Source organism: Pseudorca crassidens, chromosome 1, assembly GCF_039906515.1.
Source record: "Pseudorca crassidens isolate mPseCra1 chromosome 1, mPseCra1.hap1, whole genome shotgun sequence".
Lineage (NCBI taxonomy): Eukaryota > Metazoa > Chordata > Mammalia > Artiodactyla > Delphinidae > Pseudorca > Pseudorca crassidens.
This window is the reverse complement of record NC_090296.1, coordinates 3929925-3949216: the sequence shown is the minus strand read 5'-3', so window position 1 is coordinate 3949216 and position 19292 is coordinate 3929925. Positions and strand designations below refer to the sequence as shown.

At 52.5% G+C, this 19292-nt stretch overlaps 1 protein-coding gene across 1 annotated transcript in view; it reads left to right on the top strand.

The window, feature by feature from the left end:
• DYNC1H1 (dynein cytoplasmic 1 heavy chain 1) overlaps positions 1-19292 on the top strand; it is a 65724-nt gene that overhangs the window by 39724 nt on the left and 6708 nt on the right. The window contains exons 37-64 of the mRNA XM_067725291.1: positions 89-229; positions 413-646; positions 733-939; positions 1029-1150; positions 1619-1784; positions 2872-3035; positions 5373-5502; positions 6935-7068; positions 7740-7854; positions 7940-8101; positions 8183-8397; positions 8482-8686; positions 10001-10174; positions 10286-10405; positions 10658-10778; positions 11958-12153; positions 12635-12752; positions 12835-13050; positions 13785-13997; positions 14129-14256; positions 16412-16565; positions 17211-17357; positions 17454-17604; positions 17757-18010; positions 18087-18221; positions 18324-18418; positions 18593-18767; positions 18919-18994. Of these exons, the coding sequence (XP_067581392.1) occupies positions 89-229; positions 413-646; positions 733-939; positions 1029-1150; positions 1619-1784; positions 2872-3035; positions 5373-5502; positions 6935-7068; positions 7740-7854; positions 7940-8101; positions 8183-8397; positions 8482-8686; positions 10001-10174; positions 10286-10405; positions 10658-10778; positions 11958-12153; positions 12635-12752; positions 12835-13050; positions 13785-13997; positions 14129-14256; positions 16412-16565; positions 17211-17357; positions 17454-17604; positions 17757-18010; positions 18087-18221; positions 18324-18418; positions 18593-18767; positions 18919-18994 (4468 nt within the window). The remainder of the gene's footprint in view (positions 1-88; positions 230-412; positions 647-732; positions 940-1028; positions 1151-1618; positions 1785-2871; positions 3036-5372; positions 5503-6934; positions 7069-7739; positions 7855-7939; positions 8102-8182; positions 8398-8481; positions 8687-10000; positions 10175-10285; positions 10406-10657; positions 10779-11957; positions 12154-12634; positions 12753-12834; positions 13051-13784; positions 13998-14128; positions 14257-16411; positions 16566-17210; positions 17358-17453; positions 17605-17756; positions 18011-18086; positions 18222-18323; positions 18419-18592; positions 18768-18918; positions 18995-19292) is intronic.

The window sequence follows — 19292 nt, the reverse complement described above, 5'->3', positions numbered from 1 at the left end:
CCACTGCTTCAGGGTAACATCGTTGTAAATGTCTTTCCTTTATTGTTGAAATTCCATTCAAAACGGGACCCACTTCCTATTCCAATAGCGGTATCTGGTTTACGCCATCCTTTGGTCCTTGTCTGGAGACAGTCGGCTGAAAATGAGAGCAGAGCTGGGTGAATACATCAGAAGGATCACGACGGTGCCACTGCCCGCTGCTCCCAACATCCCCATCATCGACTACGAAGTGAGTGCGCGCCTCGACTGGATGTCGTCTTTTCTTTCGTAGGAGGGTTTTGTCCTTTTAGTTTTCTGTGGCACAAGGGATGCAGGTTGACTTGGAGGTTCTGACTTGCATGAAAGCGAGCAAGTCTTGTAGGTGAGCAGGTACGTGGGTCCCAGGGTGACCGGCGCCCGCCCGTGTGTGCAGGTGTCCATCAGCGGAGAATGGTCGCCGTGGCAGGCCAAGGTGCCTCAGATTGAAGTGGAGACGCACAAGGTGGCCGCCCCTGACGTCGTCGTGCCAACGCTGGACACCGTCCGCCACGAGGCCCTCTTGTACACCTGGCTGGCCGAGCACAAGCCGCTGGTCTTGTGCGGCCCTCCTGGGTCTGGCAAGACCATGACGCTCTTCAGCGCCCTCCGGGCCCTGCCCGACATGGAGGTAAGGAGGCTGGAGTGGGCAGTGGGCCTGGGGCTCCAGCACGGGGTCGGCCTTCCAGCACCTCACTTGTTTCTTCCCTTCTCCAGGTCGTGGGTCTTAACTTCTCCAGCGCTACTACTCCGGAGCTCCTGCTAAAGACTTTTGACCACTACTGCGAGTATAGACGCACGCCGAACGGGGTCGTCCTGGCCCCTGTTCAGCTTGGGAAGTGGCTGGTGTTGTTCTGTGATGAAATCAACCTGCCAGACATGGATAAATACGGGACGCAGAGGGTCATATCCTTCATCAGACAGGTGTGTTTACGTCCACGAGGTGCCCTCTCCTCCACAACGTGTCCTGTTCACGTGTGCCCCTAACGTGTCTCACTCCCCCTTGCCCTCAGATGGTGGAGCACGGAGGCTTTTACCGAACCTCAGATCAAACTTGGGTGAAGCTGGAGAGGATCCAGTTTGTCGGGGCTTGTAACCCGCCCACTGATCCTGGAAGGAAGCCCCTCTCTCACAGGTAACACACAGCCCCGTAGACTTCCCTGATCTCACACACACCGGTTCCGGGTTTGCTTTAAATGTAGCATGACGAAACTGTAGTTGTCATTATGAAACGGTAACAAAATACTGCTCGTCGTGGGGTTCCTCTGGGGTTATGTCACTGTGCTGGGAACACACTCAAAACGAAAGCGACGACTTGCTGGGCAGTAGTGAGCTGCCCCAGACCTGCCTGTAGGGCCAGGATGAGGCTGAAATAAGCCCGAATCGTTTTCCCACCTTTGCTCGGTTCTTTTTCGGTTTTTTGCATCTACAGTTACGTGTCAGACCCAGGCCCAAGTAGTTTGAGTGAGACCTCAGTCAGCTGTGGCGCGAAGCCGTGGGGGCGGGTCAGGAAGCCCCGGGTCGGCCTGGGACAGGGAGGCAGCCCTCCCAGGCATGCTGCCCCTCACCCCATACGAGGCTGAGCCGGGCTGTCTTTGTGTAGGTTCCTGCGTCACGTGCCTGTGGTGTATGTGGATTACCCGGGACCCGCCTCCCTGACGCAGATCTACGGTACCTTCAACCGGGCCATGCTGCGCCTCATCCCGTCCCTGCGCACATACGCAGAGCCTCTCACCGCGGCGATGGTGGAATTCTACACCATGTCCCAGGTGTGTGGCGTCTCTGCCCCGTCGTGACCGAAAGGCTCTGTTGAGAGACTGAGCTTCACCTGGAGCTCCGGCTGAGCCGGGAGACTTGCTCCGGGGTCTCAACAGATGATGCTTCCGGCAGGTTCTGCAACCGCGAATATCCTCTTGTTCTTGCCGTCCTCGTCTGGCACGTGTACATGTATTCATTCCCCTTACGAAACCGAGACCGTGCTGTGCCGTTTCTAAAAGGACGTGGCCACTTCTGTTTTAACAGCACCAACATGTGCCTGTTTGTACTTGTTCTTCTGCAGTGTTTGTGGTGACTGCATGTGGCCAAACCTGTCGGGGCTGGACCGGTTACAGTTCCACCACAATGCCTCTTTCAGCCTTGAAAAAATATTTATTGAAAAGGTCTTTGCCCACTGGGACTTCCCAGGCAGTCCGGTGGTTAAGACTCCATCCCTCCAATGCAGGGGGCGCGGGTTCGATCCCTGGTTGGGGAGCTAAGATCCCACGTGCTGCGGGGTACTGCCAAAAAAAAAAAAGATCTTTGCCCACCAGATGAGCAGAAGTGGCTCTCACGGTTTTGGCTTGCGTTTCTTTGTCAGCCTCTGACAAGGGCCCTTGCAAGAGAACTGCCGACTTTCCCCTGAGACAGCCATCTTTTTTTTTTTTTTTTTTTTTGCGGTACGTGGGCCTCTCACTGCCACGACCTCTCCCGCTGTGGAGCACCGGTTCTGGACGCGCAGCCCCAGCGGCCATGGCCCACGGGCCCAGCCGCTCCGCGGCACATGGGACCCTCCCGGACCGGGGCACGAACCCGCGTCCCCTGCATCAGCAGGCGGACTCTCAACCACTGCGCCACCAGGGAAGCCCTATTTTTTTTTTTTACGTATAAATCTTTAAATATAATTAATTGCAACATAAAGTGAGCAACTTGGATCTACTGAACAGTAGTCCCAACATTATTTACCAATTCATTCTCAAATATTCCAGGGTCTAGAGTCTTTATTCTCAATATAAAAATGTTATACTGCATTTGACTTTTTAACTACTTTCCGTGTCTTAGGACATTTACATGTAACTTGCATCTTTTCGATTCCTGCAGGAGAGGTTCACTCAGGACACACAGCCCCACTATATCTACTCGCCCCGTGAAATGACCCGGTGGGTGCGAGGTATCTTCGAGGCACTGAGACCCCTGGAGACTCTGCCTGTGGAAGGCCTCATTCGGATTTGGGCACATGAAGCCCTCCGTCTCTTCCAGGACAGGTAAAACCAAGGATGTTGACCCTTCCGACCCCCCGAGTTAGGGTCTGCATGAGGCAGGCTGAGCTGGTGATGGACAGGAGTGAGGTGGCGAGGGCAGCCTTGCATCTGGGAGTTGATCACGGCCACCCCTATGTACGAGACCCCGACAGCCCTGCTGGTTACCGGTAACCTCGGGCAAGGCACTTTAACTCACCTCTTTCACTGTCGGGTGGGCCCCACACAAGGTCAGGGCACAGAGGTCACAGGTGAATTTCAGTGCCTTCTAACAGCAGCCTGGGGTGCAGTTCCATAACCACCACCCCTTCCTCACCCTCAGTCTTTGCTCTCATCAGAGGATTTGCAGCTGTATCTCTGGGACTTTAGTTTTCTCTTTTTACCTGTTGGCCACTTATTTCAAGTCTTGCAAGTTTTGACTTTTTCTAGTTAAGTGACCAGTACTGAAGGGAGAGACTTGCTAGCGGCTGTAGTGGTCAGCTTGGATTGTGGAAGGTTTTGTGGTTTGAACATTGTAAGTCTCAGTAAAACGTTGAGTCGTTTTCTCTCTTAAGGCATCTTGAAAGTTATTGACCTTTTTTTATTATTATTCATTTATTTTTGGCTGTGTTGGGTCTTCGTTGCTGTGCACAGGCTTTCTCTAGTCTGGGCGAGCAGGGGGCTGCTCTTCGTTGCGGTGAGCGGGCTTCTCACTGTGGTGGCTTCTCTTGTTGCGGAGCAAGGACTCTAGGCACGAGGGCTCAGTAGTTGTGGCGCACGGGCTTAGTTGCTCTGTGGCATGTGGGATCTTCCTGGACCAGGGCTTGAACCCACGTCTCCTACATTGGCAGGCGGATTCTTAACCACTGCGCCACCAGGAAAGTCCCTATTGACCTTTTTAAATCAGAATCTTTTTCTAGTATTCTTTGTTTATAGTTGTGTACGATCTTTGTCTTATAGTAGGTTCTTAGTTTTCCTAGTTCCTGCTCTGTCGTTTTTATTGATTTTTCTTATATTGTTAATTTTATGTATCTCAGCACTGCAGTCCTTCATAGCCTTTTAGGCTCATTTTTGATTAGTGAGAAAAAGTTAGACTTGTGTTGCTTTAACTCTAAACTTCTAACAAACAACAAATCTTAACTGATTTACTATTTAGTGCAGCACCACGATTTCCTGTTGCAAACTATTTGGGGAAATGTTCTGCCCGTGAACAGGTTACTCGGAACAGAGCAAGAGGGGCTGCAGAGTAGGAGCAGGAGGGCAGGACCCCTCGGGCCCGGGCTACGTGTGAGGTCGCCCGAGGTGGCCCATCCGTAGAGGACACGGTCCCAGCAGGACAAGCTCCTCTGACCACTCATGGCCTCAGGTGTGGGTAGTCGTAGGAGTCGGTTAGTGGTTACTCCCCTGGCAGAACGCAAGGCAGGTGGTTCCCTCCAGGCTAAGAAATACTTAAGCCTTTGGCAGCCACACGTCTGGACCAGTTATTCTTGCCTTCAGGCAGCTTTTCTCACCCATGCTTTCGAGGAGTCTTGGAATATTGCGTTGTTGTAGATGACTGGGCTCCACGCCAGCCTCCTTGGAGTTCTCATTTCCCACAGAGCTGCCCTGCAGAGAGCCAGGGAGAGAGATGAGCTAACCGAGGCAGAGCGGGGGCACACGAGCCCTGGCAGCCCAGCTTTGAGCTCTTGTATTGCGGCTCTGCCACTTTAAAAGGCGGTCCTTTTTATGTTACGTGCGCTACCTTCATTCTCCCTTCTTTAATTAAAAAAAATAATTGGGCTACAGTATCATTTTTATATTTCTTAACATACCAGAGATATAATTTTGTTTAGATTGAAATATCGCAATAGCAGTTGTGCTTCTAAATTCTGGTTGGCTACGGTAAGTACGTGACATGCTTATTGGACCTTCACCTCGTAGCCTAAGTTATCATGTATTCAGCTGCTCAGAAGGACCTCCCACACCTATAGGGACAGTTAGAGTCTCACCTGCTTGCTCTGTGGTTTCCTCTGTAAACCTTGTGTTTCCAAAACTGTACACCTTGTAGTTCTCTATTTCTGTTCCCATAATGCTCCTTGATACTTGAAACATTTATATTAAGCAAGCTTAGAAACTAAAATGAAGTTTTCATTTTGTAAATCAATGTAATTAAACATTTTTAGAGGAGTTTTTTTTTTAAGATTTTCGTGTTTAATATCTATGTTTCGGACTACTTAAGTCGTCTCGAGTTCAGAGTCTTAGGTTCTTCCATTTGTAGAAAATGAAAATTTCTGGTAGAAGACTAATGCCAGCCCTTGGAGTAGCCCACAGCACCCACAAAACCAGGTGTTTTCTCATCATGGCCTCTGTCTTCTCTTCCGACAGACTTGTAGAAGATGAGGAGAGGCGTTGGACCGACGAAAATATTGACATGGTTGCTCTGAAGCACTTCCCCAACATAGACAAGGAGAAGGCGATGAGCCGGCCCATCCTGTACAGCAACTGGTTGTCAAAGGTAACGCGTCTACATCACGTTAGGAATACTTTTCTTTGCTCCTGTTCTTCTAGTTAGAATTCCCTTCTCGTCAGAAACGTCTTTTCCTTGAAGGGCACTATAAAGGAAGCTGCAGCTATAGGCATGATGGGCCATGTATTTGCAGCCGTTGATAATTCAGGGCAGAGAATCCCAGGACCACTCCAAGAGCTGTGGATCCAACCAGCAGGAGACGGGACTTCAGTGAAATCAGGGCAGTGAGGGATAACTTGTGTGAAAATGTTTCGTATACTAGGATGCTGAACAGAGTGACATTTCCAGAATAGCTGTGAGCTGCCATTTTCTCTGAAAAAGAGAGCCGACATCCGACATCGTAGGAAAGGACAGTCTTGATGTGCATGTCCTTTGGTAGGCGATGCTGATGTAGGAATGAGGACAGCCTTCCTTTAGGAGCTCCGTCTCATAGGGTGGATGGCCCCACCTTGGGAGGGCTGACCCTGACATAGGGGCTTAGGCAAGTGTCCATAGGCCTTCATCTGAGTGTCGGCAAGGGCATGGCAGGCACGGGGCCTGATAGGAGCAAAGGCACAGAAGCAAGACGAACAAGAGAGATTTGCTCAGTGTTTCTAGAATTTCCTATTTATTTCTAGACTCTAGATACTAATCCTGTTTCATTTATGGGCACCATCTTCTCCCAGTGGCTTGTCTTTTCACTCTCTTTATAGCGTCTTTTGAAGAACAAACATTCGTAACGGAATATCGTTTAAACCCTTAATCCATCTGAATTGAGTTAGTGTATGGGGTGAGCTGTGGGTTCATTTTCAGTTTTTCTTTTGTGCATGTCCACGGTCCCAGCACTGGGACTCTGCAGTGTCGCACTGTCACATGGGTTTCCCTGTGCGCGTGAGTCTGCTACAGAGCTCTGTCCTGTCCATTGGTCCATTTGCTGCTTCCTGTGCTAAAACCACGTGGTCCTGATCACAGTTCTAAGGCCACCAGATAGGACAGTCCCTGTCCAGAGCACCTGGTTCTTAAAGGGGTGGGTCGTCTTTCCAGTCTTGGGCTCTTCCCCTTCCAAACGAAATTCAGAATTGGCTTGCCAAGTTGCACCACCCACCACTGAGATTCTGACTGGATTACATTGAATCTGTGTGTCAGCTGGGTGGAACTGACATTTTTAGTTGTGTGTTCTTCTCTCCATGATCATGGTGTATCTCTTCATTTACTTAGATGTTCTGTGATGCCTTTCAGTGAAGTTCAGTTTTCTCTGTAAAAATTTTCCATGTCTTTCCATGTCTCATCCTAGTCTACTTATACTTTTGTTCCTATGTTATAACTACCTGCTCTCGTCTCATTTTTTGACAGTTTCTTGGTATATGGAAACATAATCCACTTTGCTATAAGAACTAAGATGATTTCTTCTTCGTGATTGGATCTACCTTTTTTCCTACAGGATTACATCCCAGTAGACCAAGAAGAGTTAAGAGATTATGTCAAAGCCAGGCTGAAAGTCTTCTATGAAGAAGAGCTCGATGTTCCTCTGGTCCTGTTTAATGAGGTGTTGGACCACGTGCTCAGGATTGACCGGTGGGCTTTTTGTTGCTGCAGCCTCACCACTCACCCGAGCTGCTCTCGATCTGATGGGGGCGGGGGTCAGGCCAGGCCTCGTGCTGTCCCCTTGACGGGCCTCCCACGCCCCTACCTTCGTCTGCCAAGCGACTCCCGCTTCTTAGTCCAGCTCTGCTGAGCGGAGCTTACCACCGGCTGCGACTACAGCCCTTCACCCTCCTGCTAGAATCGGCCTGTCTCCCTCGAGTCATCAGGGTGTCCGGGGGCGGCGCCATGTCTTTTTGATCTTTGCCGCCTCACCGGACCTGGCAAATAACAATTGCTGTACGAATGTTTAGCGTACAAATTCAAGTTAAAACACGTTCCAGGGATGCCCTGGTGGCGCGGTGGTTGAGAGTCCACCTGCCGATGCAGGGGACGCGGGTTCGTGCCCCAGTCCGGGAAGATCCCACATGCCGCGGAGCGGCTGGGCCCGTGAGCCATGGCCGCTGAGCCTGCGCGTCCGGAGCCTGTGCTCCGCAACGGGAGAGGCCACAACAATGAGAGGCCCGCGTACCGCAAAAAAAAAAAAAAAAAAAAAAGGCGTTCCAAATGTTGTAGACTAATCTTGAGAAGGTTTAGGACTTGAGTGTCAAAAGGGGAATGGAGCATAAAAGCCTGACTCTTTCTTCTTTCTGATAATGTTTCAGAATATTCCGTCAGCCTCAAGGCCACCTGCTTTTGATCGGGGTCAGTGGAGCGGGCAAAACCACCTTGTCCCGTTTCGTGGCCTGGATGAACGGTTTGAGCGTGTACCAGATTAAGGTGGGTCTGGCCACAGCCTGTCAACCCCTATTCATGCACGCAGCTCCTTGAGCAAGAGAGGAGCTGACCTGCCCCGCCTCTGTAGGTCCACAGGAAGTACACGGGGGAGGACTTCGATGAGGATCTCCGCACGGTGTTGAGACGTTCTGGCTGTAAAAACGAAAAGATAGCTTTTATAATGGACGAGTCCAACGTGTTAGATTCTGGATTCCTGGAGCGGATGAATACCCTTCTGGCCAACGGAGAGGTAATCAGTGACACGCCGCATCGTGTTACGTGGCGCCGGCTTCCGAGGACTGGCCAGCCACGGTGCCGTCTTATTTCCTAGGTTCCCGGCCTCTTCGAAGGAGATGAGTATGCCACCCTGATGACCCAGTGTAAGGAGGGGGCCCAGAAGGAGGGCTTGATGCTGGACTCGCACGAGGAGCTGTACAAGTGGTTCACCAGCCAGGTCATCCGCAACCTCCACGTCGTCTTCACCATGAACCCATCCTCAGAGGGGCTCAAGGACCGCGCGGCCACCTCCCCCGCTCTGTTCAACAGGTACGCCGATCCCACTCAGCTCTGCTTTCCGCGGGGCAGACCCTGCTCTCGGGAGCTGTTTTGAGATGTGGGCATCTCTTTCAGGTGTGTGTTGAACTGGTTTGGGGACTGGTCCACTGAAGCTCTGTATCAGGTCGGCAAAGAATTCACTAGTAAGATGGACCTGGAGAAGCCGAATTACATCGTGCCTGATTACATGCCAGTCGTGTATGACAAGCTGCCGCAGCCGCCGTCACACCGGGAAGCCATCGTGAACAGCTGTGTGTTCGTTCATCAGACTCTCCACCAGGTGGGTTCAGTTTTTTGGGGGAGTTTGTTTTTTGTTTTTTTAACATCTTGATTGGAGTATAATTGCTTTACAATGGTGTGTTAGTTTCCGCTGTACAACAAAGTGAATCAGCTATACATATACGTATGTCCCCATATCCCCTGCCTCTTGCGTCTCCCTCCCACCCTCCCTATCCCACCCCTCTAGGTGGTCACAAAGCATCGAGCTGATCTCCCTGCGCTATGCGGCTGCTTCCCACTAGCTGTCTGTCTTACATTTGGTAGTGTATATATGTCCATGCCACTCTCTCACTTCATCCCAGCTTACCCTTCCCCCTCCCCCTCCCCGTGTCCTCAAGTCCATTCTCTACGTCTGTGTCTTTATTCCTGTCCAGCCCCTAGGTTCATCAGAACCGTATTTTTTTAGATTCTGTATATATGTGTTAGGATATGGTATTTGTTTTTCTCTTTCTGACTTAACCTCACTCTGTATGACAGTCTCTAGGTCCATCCACCTCACTACAAATAAGTCAATTTCGTTTCTTTTTATGGCTGAGTGTGGGTTCAGTTTTGAGATCATGGCAAAAGCAAAACTAACTGCTGTACTAACGTAAAGCTAAACCGATGTAAAGGCAGACCCCCAGGTGCTTTGGATTTGACGCTGTACCATCACCCACAAAAGAGATGCCCGTTTCTCACCTGTTTTCCTACCTCTGTCAATGACGTCTCACCCCGCCTGTCGCCCGGCTGTGTGTTCCGGAGCCGTCTGGCCCCTTCCCTGCCCACACTGATTCCATTTGCTTCTCTCGCTGCCCCTCTGGCCAGGCCTGTGTTCTTCCCCCAGAGCAGGGGTCACGCACTCTCTCTGCAAAGGGCCAGGTGCCAGCTGGGCTCCTGCACGGCTACCCAGCTCTGCCACTGTGGCGTGAGAACAGCGTTGCCATGAGCAAGCATGGCCGTGGGGCTGACACTCCGCATGCAGAGTCTGCGCTGCAGGGTTTGACGGGCTGGCTGTGGTTTGCTGCCCCTCCTTTAGACTCTTTTTGTTAGAAGAGTCCAGTCTGCTCCCCTCTGGAAGGCTCTGTGAAGACCACTCTGAGCCTGTGGGTGTCCTGTTGGCCCTTCCCTACCCCTAGAAGTCGGAGGAGAAGCTCAGAGGTGTGAGGGCTCCTTGCGGTCCCGTGGGCGCCTGAGCTAGACTCCGTCTCGAGCGATGCAATTCCCGTGGGCTGGGGCTGTGCCGTCGCGCCACACCAGCGCAACAGTTATCTTCTGAGGTTAAGCCGCAGAGGACGAACGTCCTGAAGAGTGAAGAGATTTGACTTTTTTCCAAAAGGCTAATGCTCGGCTAGCGAAGCGGGGAGGCAGAACCATGGCCATCACGCCCCGCCACTACCTCGACTTCATCAATCACTACGCCGACCTGTTCCACGAGAAGCGGAGCGAGCTGGAGGAGCAGCAGATGCACCTGAACGTCGGGCTGAGGAAGATCAAAGAGACGGTTGACCAGGTAGGTCGCGGCCTGAGCAGCGTTTTCTGGGGCTGCGCTAGGGGAGGGCCTCTTAATTTGAAGGTAATTGCCGCGTGTTTTCCATTTCCCTGACGTGGTTTTGTTCCTCAGGTGGAAGAGCTGCGTCGGGACCTCAGGATAAAGAGCCAAGAGCTGGAGGTGAAGAACGCGGCGGCCAACGACAAGCTGAAGAAGATGGTGAAGGACCAGCAGGAGGCGGAGAAGAAAAAGGTGCTTCTGTGTTTTGGGAACCGTGGCCTGTGTGGGCCGGGCGAGCTCTGTGTCTCATGAGGGAGTAGGGAGTTTAGTCCGAGATGGGTTTTAGGGTTGAACGGGTCTGTAGTGGGGGCAGGGTGTGTGTGTGTGTCTGTGTGTGTGTGTGTGTCTGTGTGTGTCTGTCCCGGGCGGCATGAGGAGTGCCACTTTAGGACTCAGCGAATTAACCACTGCTTACCCCAGAGCCGAGCCGTCCTTCCTTTCTAGGTCATGAGCCAAGAAATTCAGGAACAGCTGCACAAGCAGCAGGAGGTCATCGCAGACAAACAGATGAGCGTCAAGGAAGATCTTGACAAGGTGGAGCCGGCCGTCATCGAGGCCCAGAATGGTGTGTGCACACTGTCAGAGGTCTGGCTCTCTGGGGAGGGTGGACAGATTAGGGGGCCTTCCCCCAGAGGTCCCGGTTATGTACGTTTCCACGGCGTCATTGATAAGTCTCAAGTCTCTGAAGCCTTTTCTAAATACTTAAAGACTGTCTTCACCTCTTAAAGCAAAGTTTCCGTAAAGCTAGTCTGTTTCACCATAGTGAAGCCCTTTTCATAAGAGAAAATGGACAAAATCAGCTTTTTGTCGGTACGTTTTTTAAAATCTGGTGATGTAAATATGCTATTTGCAAACCTCTGGCTTGAATTTCATCCAGAAATGTCGTGAAGTAGGCAGTGTTGCTGTCTTACCTGTAATTATTAGAGTGCCCTGGTCGTGGCCGGCGATGACTAATTTAGTTATTGGTAGCAGCCCCCATCCTTCCTTTTCCACCCCATGTACCTGGGAAATGCTGCAGGAGGGAGCGCAGTGACCCGGTGTCCCGTCTTGGTCTGCAGTCTGCCCGGTACCTAGGCGTGGCCTTAACCCTGGGCCCCTTCCTGCCCATCAGCCTTTAACTTACTTCAAATAACCCAATTGCTTGTAGTTTTCACATTACACCACAAGAGGAATTAAAATGCACCATAGATTTTCACTGAGAGTTGTGCTTTGACGAGGATTTAATTTAGCTCTCACCTGCCAAAGAATTACTTTAAAAAAGTGCTTTAATAAAAGTTCAGGTTAGGAAAATGTGCATTTCAGTTTATGGAAAGTGTTGGCCATTTTTTTTTAGAACTGTTAATTCCACATCTTCACCCCAGCCGGTAAAGACAACTTCTAAATTGTGGCAGACTGAAAAGGTCTTTGTTCAATTGGTGTAAAATAAATGAACAATTTTGCTTTTTTTTTTAATACTTAAATCTTCACAGAGGTAAAGGAATTGATGAGGATTTGTGAGACATTTTTAAAGATGCTGTCCTTCTTACAGAATGTTGCGATTTACGCTTAGTACAGCAAGATCTCTGTCATTATTTTGGCCACTTCAGCTATTCCAGAGGGTTTTAAGACAGAACATCCCACGTTCACTTGGATCTTCTGCGCACTTGTCCCTTTTCTGGTGAGAGTCAAAGCGTCTGGCTGTGCTCTGGTCCCCTTCTCACCACGTCCTTTCCACCCCACCCTCTTGTGCTCCCGCCACGCCCAGCTGTGAAGTCCATAAAGAAGCAGCACCTGGTGGAGGTGCGGTCCATGGCCAACCCCCCTGCCGCCGTGAAGCTGGCGCTCGAGTCCATCTGCCTGTTGCTCGGGGAGAGCACGACGGACTGGAAGCAGATTCGCTCCATCATCATGAGGGAGAACTTCATCCCCACCATCGTGAACTTCTCTGCCGAGGAGATCAGGTGGGTGGCACCCGGTGGGGGAAACTGATCTGGTGGCCTGAGGTTCTCGTGTTTGCTTGTGGCCTCGTGTCTCTGGCTTAGCGCACACAGAAGGTAATGTCAGCTCAGCAGTTGCACAAACACCTTTCCAGGCCATTTCCACGCAAACTAGTCAGATTTCCTCTCCCCACTCCTGCCAGTAGTTCCCTGACCCCTTTACCTCTGTGAGCCGCATGCTGCTCCGTCCCCACGAGTGGCTACGAGCACAGCGCTGGCCCTGAGCTTGTCTCCTGTCGGGGAACAGGGAAGGGGCGGGAAGGTGAGAGTCCTTCTCAGCAGCAGTGGCCTCGCCACCTGAGAACTAGGGTCGGGCTGGCTCATCCTTGGTGCTCACTGGAGCAACAGATGGGAGCTGGCTCTAGTCTTTACATTTTGATTCCCTGAAAATTCTTCTTTACTTTTTGCCCTGCACATGCTTAGAAATACAATTCCTCTTTTGCAGTGATGCCATAAGGGAGAAGATGAAGAAGAACTACATGTCCAATCCTAGTTACAATTACGAAATCGTCAATCGGGCCTCCCTGGCCTGCGGGCCTATGGTTAAGTGGGCCATCGCACAGGTAATCAGCCTGGCTGGGAACCCCTGTGCGAGGGGGCCTAGTGTCCCGTCCCTTTTGCAAACAGTCGATCTGCCCTCCGCAGCTTAACTACGCCGACATGTTAAAGCGAGTGGAGCCCCTACGCAACGAGCTGCAGAAGCTGGAGGACGACGCCAAGGACAACCAGCAGAAAGCCAACGAGGTGGAGCGGATGATCCGCGAGCTGGAGGCCAGCATCGCCCGCTACAAGGAGGAGTACGCGGTCCTCATCTCGGAGGCCCAGGCCATCAAAGCGGACCTGGCTGCCGTCGAAGCCAAAGTAAGGTGGTCGTCACGAGCGCACTCTTTCTGCCGCTCCCCTGAAACGCTGCCTTTCGGTGTCCTTCACCGTGCCGTGCTCGCTCGCCTCGCCGGGGGAAGCGCTGAGAGTAACAGACGACAACACGGGCCGCACGGACCGCGGTCATCCCGGGGGATTAGCTCTTTCACGTCCACGGGGGTCCTGGTGACTGTTTCCTGTGCGTTTACTGAGTGGTGTTAGGTGGATGGCAGCCGGGCACTCTGAAGCCGGGGAATCCCTCTCCCCCGCGGTCAGCTCCAAACCCATTTGTTCTCCCGCCTTGGGCTTCAGAACTGGCATCACCGAGGGCCTCCTTGTCAGGCTCTCCCGTCCCTCTGCTTGTCCCTTCTGCTGTGGTCCCCGTCGCTCTTGCCCCCATTCCTGTGTCCTCAAAATGGGCGCTTTGGCCTCCCGCCTCTGGCGCCTCTTCCCTCCAGGTCAACCTTCCCCTGGAGGCTCCTTCCACCTGCTTCCTGCCCGCATACCTGCTCACACACAAGTCTCAAGGCTGACACTTAATTCTCTACACTCATCTTATGCCCTCAGATTCTGAGGCTTGTGTCGTCCTCAGTTGTGGGTGATCTGGGTCCCAACCTCCTTCGGGATCTGAACCATGAGTGTGCTTGTCTCTCCAGCCCTCCCAGACCCTGCCCACCGTGGGCAGGAACGGATGTGCACTTTTCAGCATAAAGCCTGTTTGGTTTTCTTTTTAGGTAAACCGGAGCACCGCTCTTCTGAAGAGCTTGTCTGCTGAACGGGAACGATGGGAAAAAACAAGTGAAACTTTCAAGAACCAGATGTCCACCATCGCCGGGGACTGTCTCCTGTCAGCTGCGTTTATTGCTTATGCGGGTTACTTTGACCAGCAGATGCGCCAGAACTTGTTTACCACCTGGTCCCATCACTTACAGCAAGCCAACATCCAGGTAACCGTCCGCAGGGAATTTCAAAAAGGTGGGAGCCAAAATGAGGGTCAGTAAGCTGTCACCATCTCCACTGGGAAGCTGTGCCTGTCTGCGTCCTGAAGAAAAGGATCCGTAACTGCTGTCCCTCTCAGTTCCGCACAGATATCGCGAGGACGGAGTATCTGTCCAACGCTGACGAGCGTCTCCGCTGGCAAGCCAGCTCCCTACCTGCAGACGACCTGTGCACGGAGAACGCCATCATGCTGAAACGCTTCAATAGGTAAGTGCTTGTGCGCAGCAAGGGCACGGGTTAGAAGTCTTCGTGTGCAGTGCTCCCCTTTTCATTTTTTTTCAAAACACACCTTTAGAAGAGGGGAATAGGACATTGGGAGGGTCCGCGTGCTCACCTCTGATGGTGGGCTGGGCACGGTTCCCTTTTTCTTTCGTTGTGACTGTCCAAACTGTCCTACAATGAGTGGATCTCATGTAACCTTTTTTTTTTAAAAAAAAAATTATTTATTTATTTATTTTCGGCTGCATGGGGTCTGCGTTGCTGCCCGCAGGCTTCCTCTAGTTGCGGCGAGCGGGGGCCACTCCTTGTTGCGGCACGTGGGCTTCTCACTGCAGTGGCTTCTCTTGTTGCGGAGCACAGGCTCTAGGCGCACGGGCCTCAGTAGTTGTGGCATGCTGGCTCAGTAGTTGTGGCACACGGGCTTTAGAGTGCAGGCTCAGTAGTTGTGGCGCACGGGCTTAGTTGCTCCGTGGCATGTGGGATCTTCCCGGACCAGGGCTCAAACCTGTGTCCCCTGCATTGGCAGGTGGATTCTTAACCACTGCGCCACCAGGGAAGCCTCATGTAACCTTTTGAAATTGATGGGCATGGCTGTGTATTGGGCGAAAATCAAAACAGACCCTCTCGGGAATTCCCCGGCGGTCCAGTGGTTGGGACTCGGTGCTTTCACTGCCAGGGGTGTGGGTTCGATCCCTGGTTGGGGAACTAAGATCCCCCAAGCCATGCAGTGCGGCCAAAAAACAAAAACAAAAAACAGACTGTCTCTTAAAATATTACAAGAATTGGAAGTGTTTAGCTAGAGAGAGAGTTAAGGGAAGCGGCTCCCTGATTTTGGTTTAAGGAGGGGGCCAGAGTAAGAGGAGGAACGGGCCTGCAGCTGAGGGGGGCTCACAGAGCAGTTCAAGGACTGACCCCCTCCTCTGTGGCAGCTCCCAAACCCAGCCACCCTGGGTTTTCTTTCTCTTTCAAAAAACTGATTCCCAGAGTCCTATTTAACCATATCTGCACATCTTGGAACCTTTGAGCCCTTGCTGTATATGCCACTGTCCCCAGGGCACAAAGAGGAGCCAACCCTCAGGTCTCACAAGTGGCGCGGGGTCTCGCCAGGGGCCGCTGGCGGGAATGTCCATCCATTGTGGCGTCTATGAGGGGTCTGTGTGGGGGGCTGCATTTGTCTTACATGGAAATGCATGCTTCCGGGTGTCCCAAAGCCCGGCACTCGTGAAGAATGATGCATCTCAGAACATTCACAGGACAGAGTGTGTCCTACCAGAGGCCCGGAAATGCCTCTGACGCCCCTCGTTGGGGCCAGTGAACAGGTCACCGTGCGTCCCCCCGGTGGGAGGCCGGGGGCCCTTGCAGACCTGGCCCTTCGTCCAGAGCCTGCGTGTGAGGGTGCTTCCGGCAGGCCACAGTGTGGGGTGGTGTGCTCCCCCGGGGACACACGTGTGTCTGTGAACACATAAACCTCCTTTGTGTACATGGACCAGAAACCGGTGACCAGGGAGGAGGGGGAGGGGCGGTTCTCACCACTTGCCCTTTCGTAGCTCTTGAATTTTGTACAATCACGTTTGTGTACTATGTTTTTAACATTTTTTTGTTAAGCAGCTGTGTGACCCTGGACAAATGATGTTCGCCTTTCTGTGCCCCTTTTTCCTCCTTTGTGAAATGGACGTGAGGATAACACCTATCTTGTAGGGTTATCGTGAGCATTGAGTGAAGGAGGGTCCTGGGCAGCGTAAACCCTTCCCAGCCGTCAGCTCGCGGGGCTGCAGCAGCAGTGGTGTTGATACCTGCCCTGCAGGAGTTGGCCCTGAGAGGGGCAGCAGTAAATTCTACAGAGAACAGTCATCCTAGTGCAGTATGCTCGGACTTCTTAGAGAAGCACTGTGTGTCCCAGAAAGAAAAGCTTTGACTACAGCCCTTCTTAGCAGAGTCTGTGGTTTAGTTACCTCCCCGTCATAGAAGTTCTTCAAAAAGATGATTTTAGTATTAAGCCTTAGGTCACGTTGGTCTCTGCTGATACACCTGGAACCCACAGCTGAGCGTGGGACAGCCTTCCTGTCATCTTGTCGGGCTCTGCCTGCCACGTCCTTGTGCTTCCTGTGGACCTCTAACCTCCTTCTCTGGGGCCCGTCCTCAGGTATCCACTGATCATCGACCCCTCAGGACAGGCCACAGAGTTCATCATGAATGAGTACAAGGACCGCAAGATCACACGGACCAGCTTCCTGGACGACGCCTTCAGGAAGAACCTGGAGAGTGCGCTGAGGTTCGGCAACCCCCTTCTGGTCCAGGTTCGTGTGCATCTCAGCTCTGCAGACTCTGCTTCCCACAGGGATGGCCTTTAGGGCTGCATTTAGGTTTTTGCAAACGCAGTTGATGTGAATCACATAATACGTGCTACTTTTTGAACTTTGCAAGACGTCATCTGATATGAAAGCAAGGTTAGGGGATTACCCGATGGTCCAGTGGTTAGGACTCCGCACTTTCACTGCTGAGGGTCCGGGTTCAACATCTGGTCGGGGAACTAAGATCTCACAAGCCGAGCGGCGTGGCCAAAAAAGTTTTAAAAAGGCAAAGCTAAAGCTCTGAGATCTATAAAAAATCCAACAGAAGCAGTGTTTGCACTTAAAATTCTAGTTGGTCTAGATCGTCACCATCCACCGGGACAGCGACGGAAACGTTCTTTAGCTTGTGCTGAACTGCATGGCGGCCCCACTGTTGAGCACTTCACGGGCCAGCGTGACAAGGAACTGAACTTTCAATTTTGTCTAAGTAGCCACGTGTGCCTAATGGCCACGTATTGGGCAGCGCAGGTCTAAATAGCTGGGTGGCTTCTGGGGAGATGTGTTTATCTGGAGTAGGAAGTCAGTTATATGGGTGAAAATAAACACTGTAAAACTCTCCCTGTCAATGACACCTCACGTATACACACGTAGGACGTGGAGAGCTATGATCCAGTTCTGAACCCAGTTTTGAACCGTGAAGTCCGGCGAACAGGGGGGAGAGTGCTGATCACCCTCGGTGACCAGGACATAGACCTGTCGCCATCCTTTGTCATCTTCCTGTCCACCCGGGATCCCACGGTAAGGGACGGGGCCCTCCTCCGTGAAGACGGGGCGGCGTTAGGTGAGGCCGCGGATGTGTAGCAAAGCTGCCTGGTCTGTCGCCCCTTTTGGCAGGTCGAGTTCCCACCTGATCTCTGTTCCCGGGTTACTTTCGTCAACTTCACCGTCACCCGTAGCAGTTTGCAGAGCCAGTGTCTCAATGAAGTTCTCAAGGCAGAAAGACCTGACGTGGATGAAAAACGTTCCGATCTTCTTAAACTCCAAGGTATGTCTCTGGATCCGTAGTTCTCGGTGCAGGTCGGGGGCCTGAACTTTCACAGGACGAGGGTGCGCCGGGCTTGTGTCGGACGCATCACGGAGCACTCCGTGGAAAGAACTAAGTCCTGTAGCGAGCTCTGGGTGTTCTCATCATTTAAGGGGAATTTCAGCTGCGCTTACGTCAGCTGGAAAAGTCTCTGCTACAAGCTCTGAATGAGGTGAAAGGGCGCATTTTGGATGATGACACAATCATAACGACCCTGGAGAACCTCAAGAAAGAGGCCGCCGAGGTGACGAGGAAAGTCGAGGAGACGGACATTGTGATGCAGGAGGTGGAGACTGTGTCCCAGCAGTACCTGCCGCTGTCCACCGCCTGCAGCAGCATCTACTTCACCATGGAGTCCCTGAAGCAGGTGAGCGGGGCCGCGCCCAGCCGGGGGCTCCCGCCCTGCCTGCACAGGCGCTAACAGCCGCCTTCGCCACTTCCAGATACACTTCCTGTACCAGTACTCCCTGCAGTTCTTCCTGGACATCTACCACAACGTCCTGTACGAAAACCCGAACCTGAAGGGCGTCACCGACCACACGCAGCGCCTCTCCATCATCACCAAGGACCTCTTCCAGGTACGGCGCACGCCCGGCTGTCCCGGGGTGCACGCGTGTGTGCAGTGGGGGGCTCGGGAGTAGTGCTTCAGGGTCGGCAGTGCCTCCTGCATTTGGCTCCAGGTGGCGTTTAACCGGGTAGCTCGAGGCATGCTGCACCAGGACCACATCACCTTCGCCATGCTGCTGGCGAGAATCAAACTGAAGGGCACCATCGGGTAAGTCGGCTGCCCCGCCTCACTTTCCACCAGAGAACATCGTCATTTTGCAGCCTGCCTGCTAGCATTTTCTGATGGGATGAGCTTTTTTTCCTTCTTAAAGCCATTATTGCTCTTTTAGTGACAGTAGAAGTGAATCTGGGAGACCCCAGCTGACTGTTGCCCCCTTCCCAGGGAGCCCACCTACGATGCCGAGTTCCAGCACTTCCTGAGGGGGAAGGAGATCGTCCTGAACGCTGGCTCGACGCCCAAGATCCAGGGTCTGACGGTGGAGCAGGCCGAGGCGGCGGTGCGGCTGAGCTGCCTGCCCGCGTTTAGGGATCTGATTGCGAAGGTTCAAGCAGACGAGGTAAGTGTCTTGTGAACGCTCCCGGGGGGAAGCTGGCCTTACTCCCAGGGAGTCGCGCGTGTCGTGTAACACCCAGGACGTTGTGCGGTGTTTTCTCACGTCAAACATCGACACGTTGGTCCCAACTTCACTTCCGCTGTTGCCCCCACAGCAATTTGGCATCTGGCTGGACAGCAGCTCCCCAGAGCAGACGGTGCCGTACCTCTGGAGCGAGGAAAGCCCTGCAAGTAAGCCCCACGAGGCCTCCCCCGTTGTTTTCATTCTGGACCAGAGTGTACAGTTGGGCTTTGCTGCTTGAATGCAGGGACGCTCCCCAAAGATAAAAAGCCATTGATTCCTGAGATAAGTATTTCGGTGTTAAAACTTAGGAGACAGCTTAGGCGTAAGAAAGCGAAAAACTCCCAATTCCTGTTGCAACTCATGCTTAAAGACCAAAAGAGAAATAGATCGGAAGGTCCTCGCCCGACATCGGGGGGAAACCGGCTGGTTTCGAGCGTGTTACGCGAGGCTCTGGACCAGACAGGC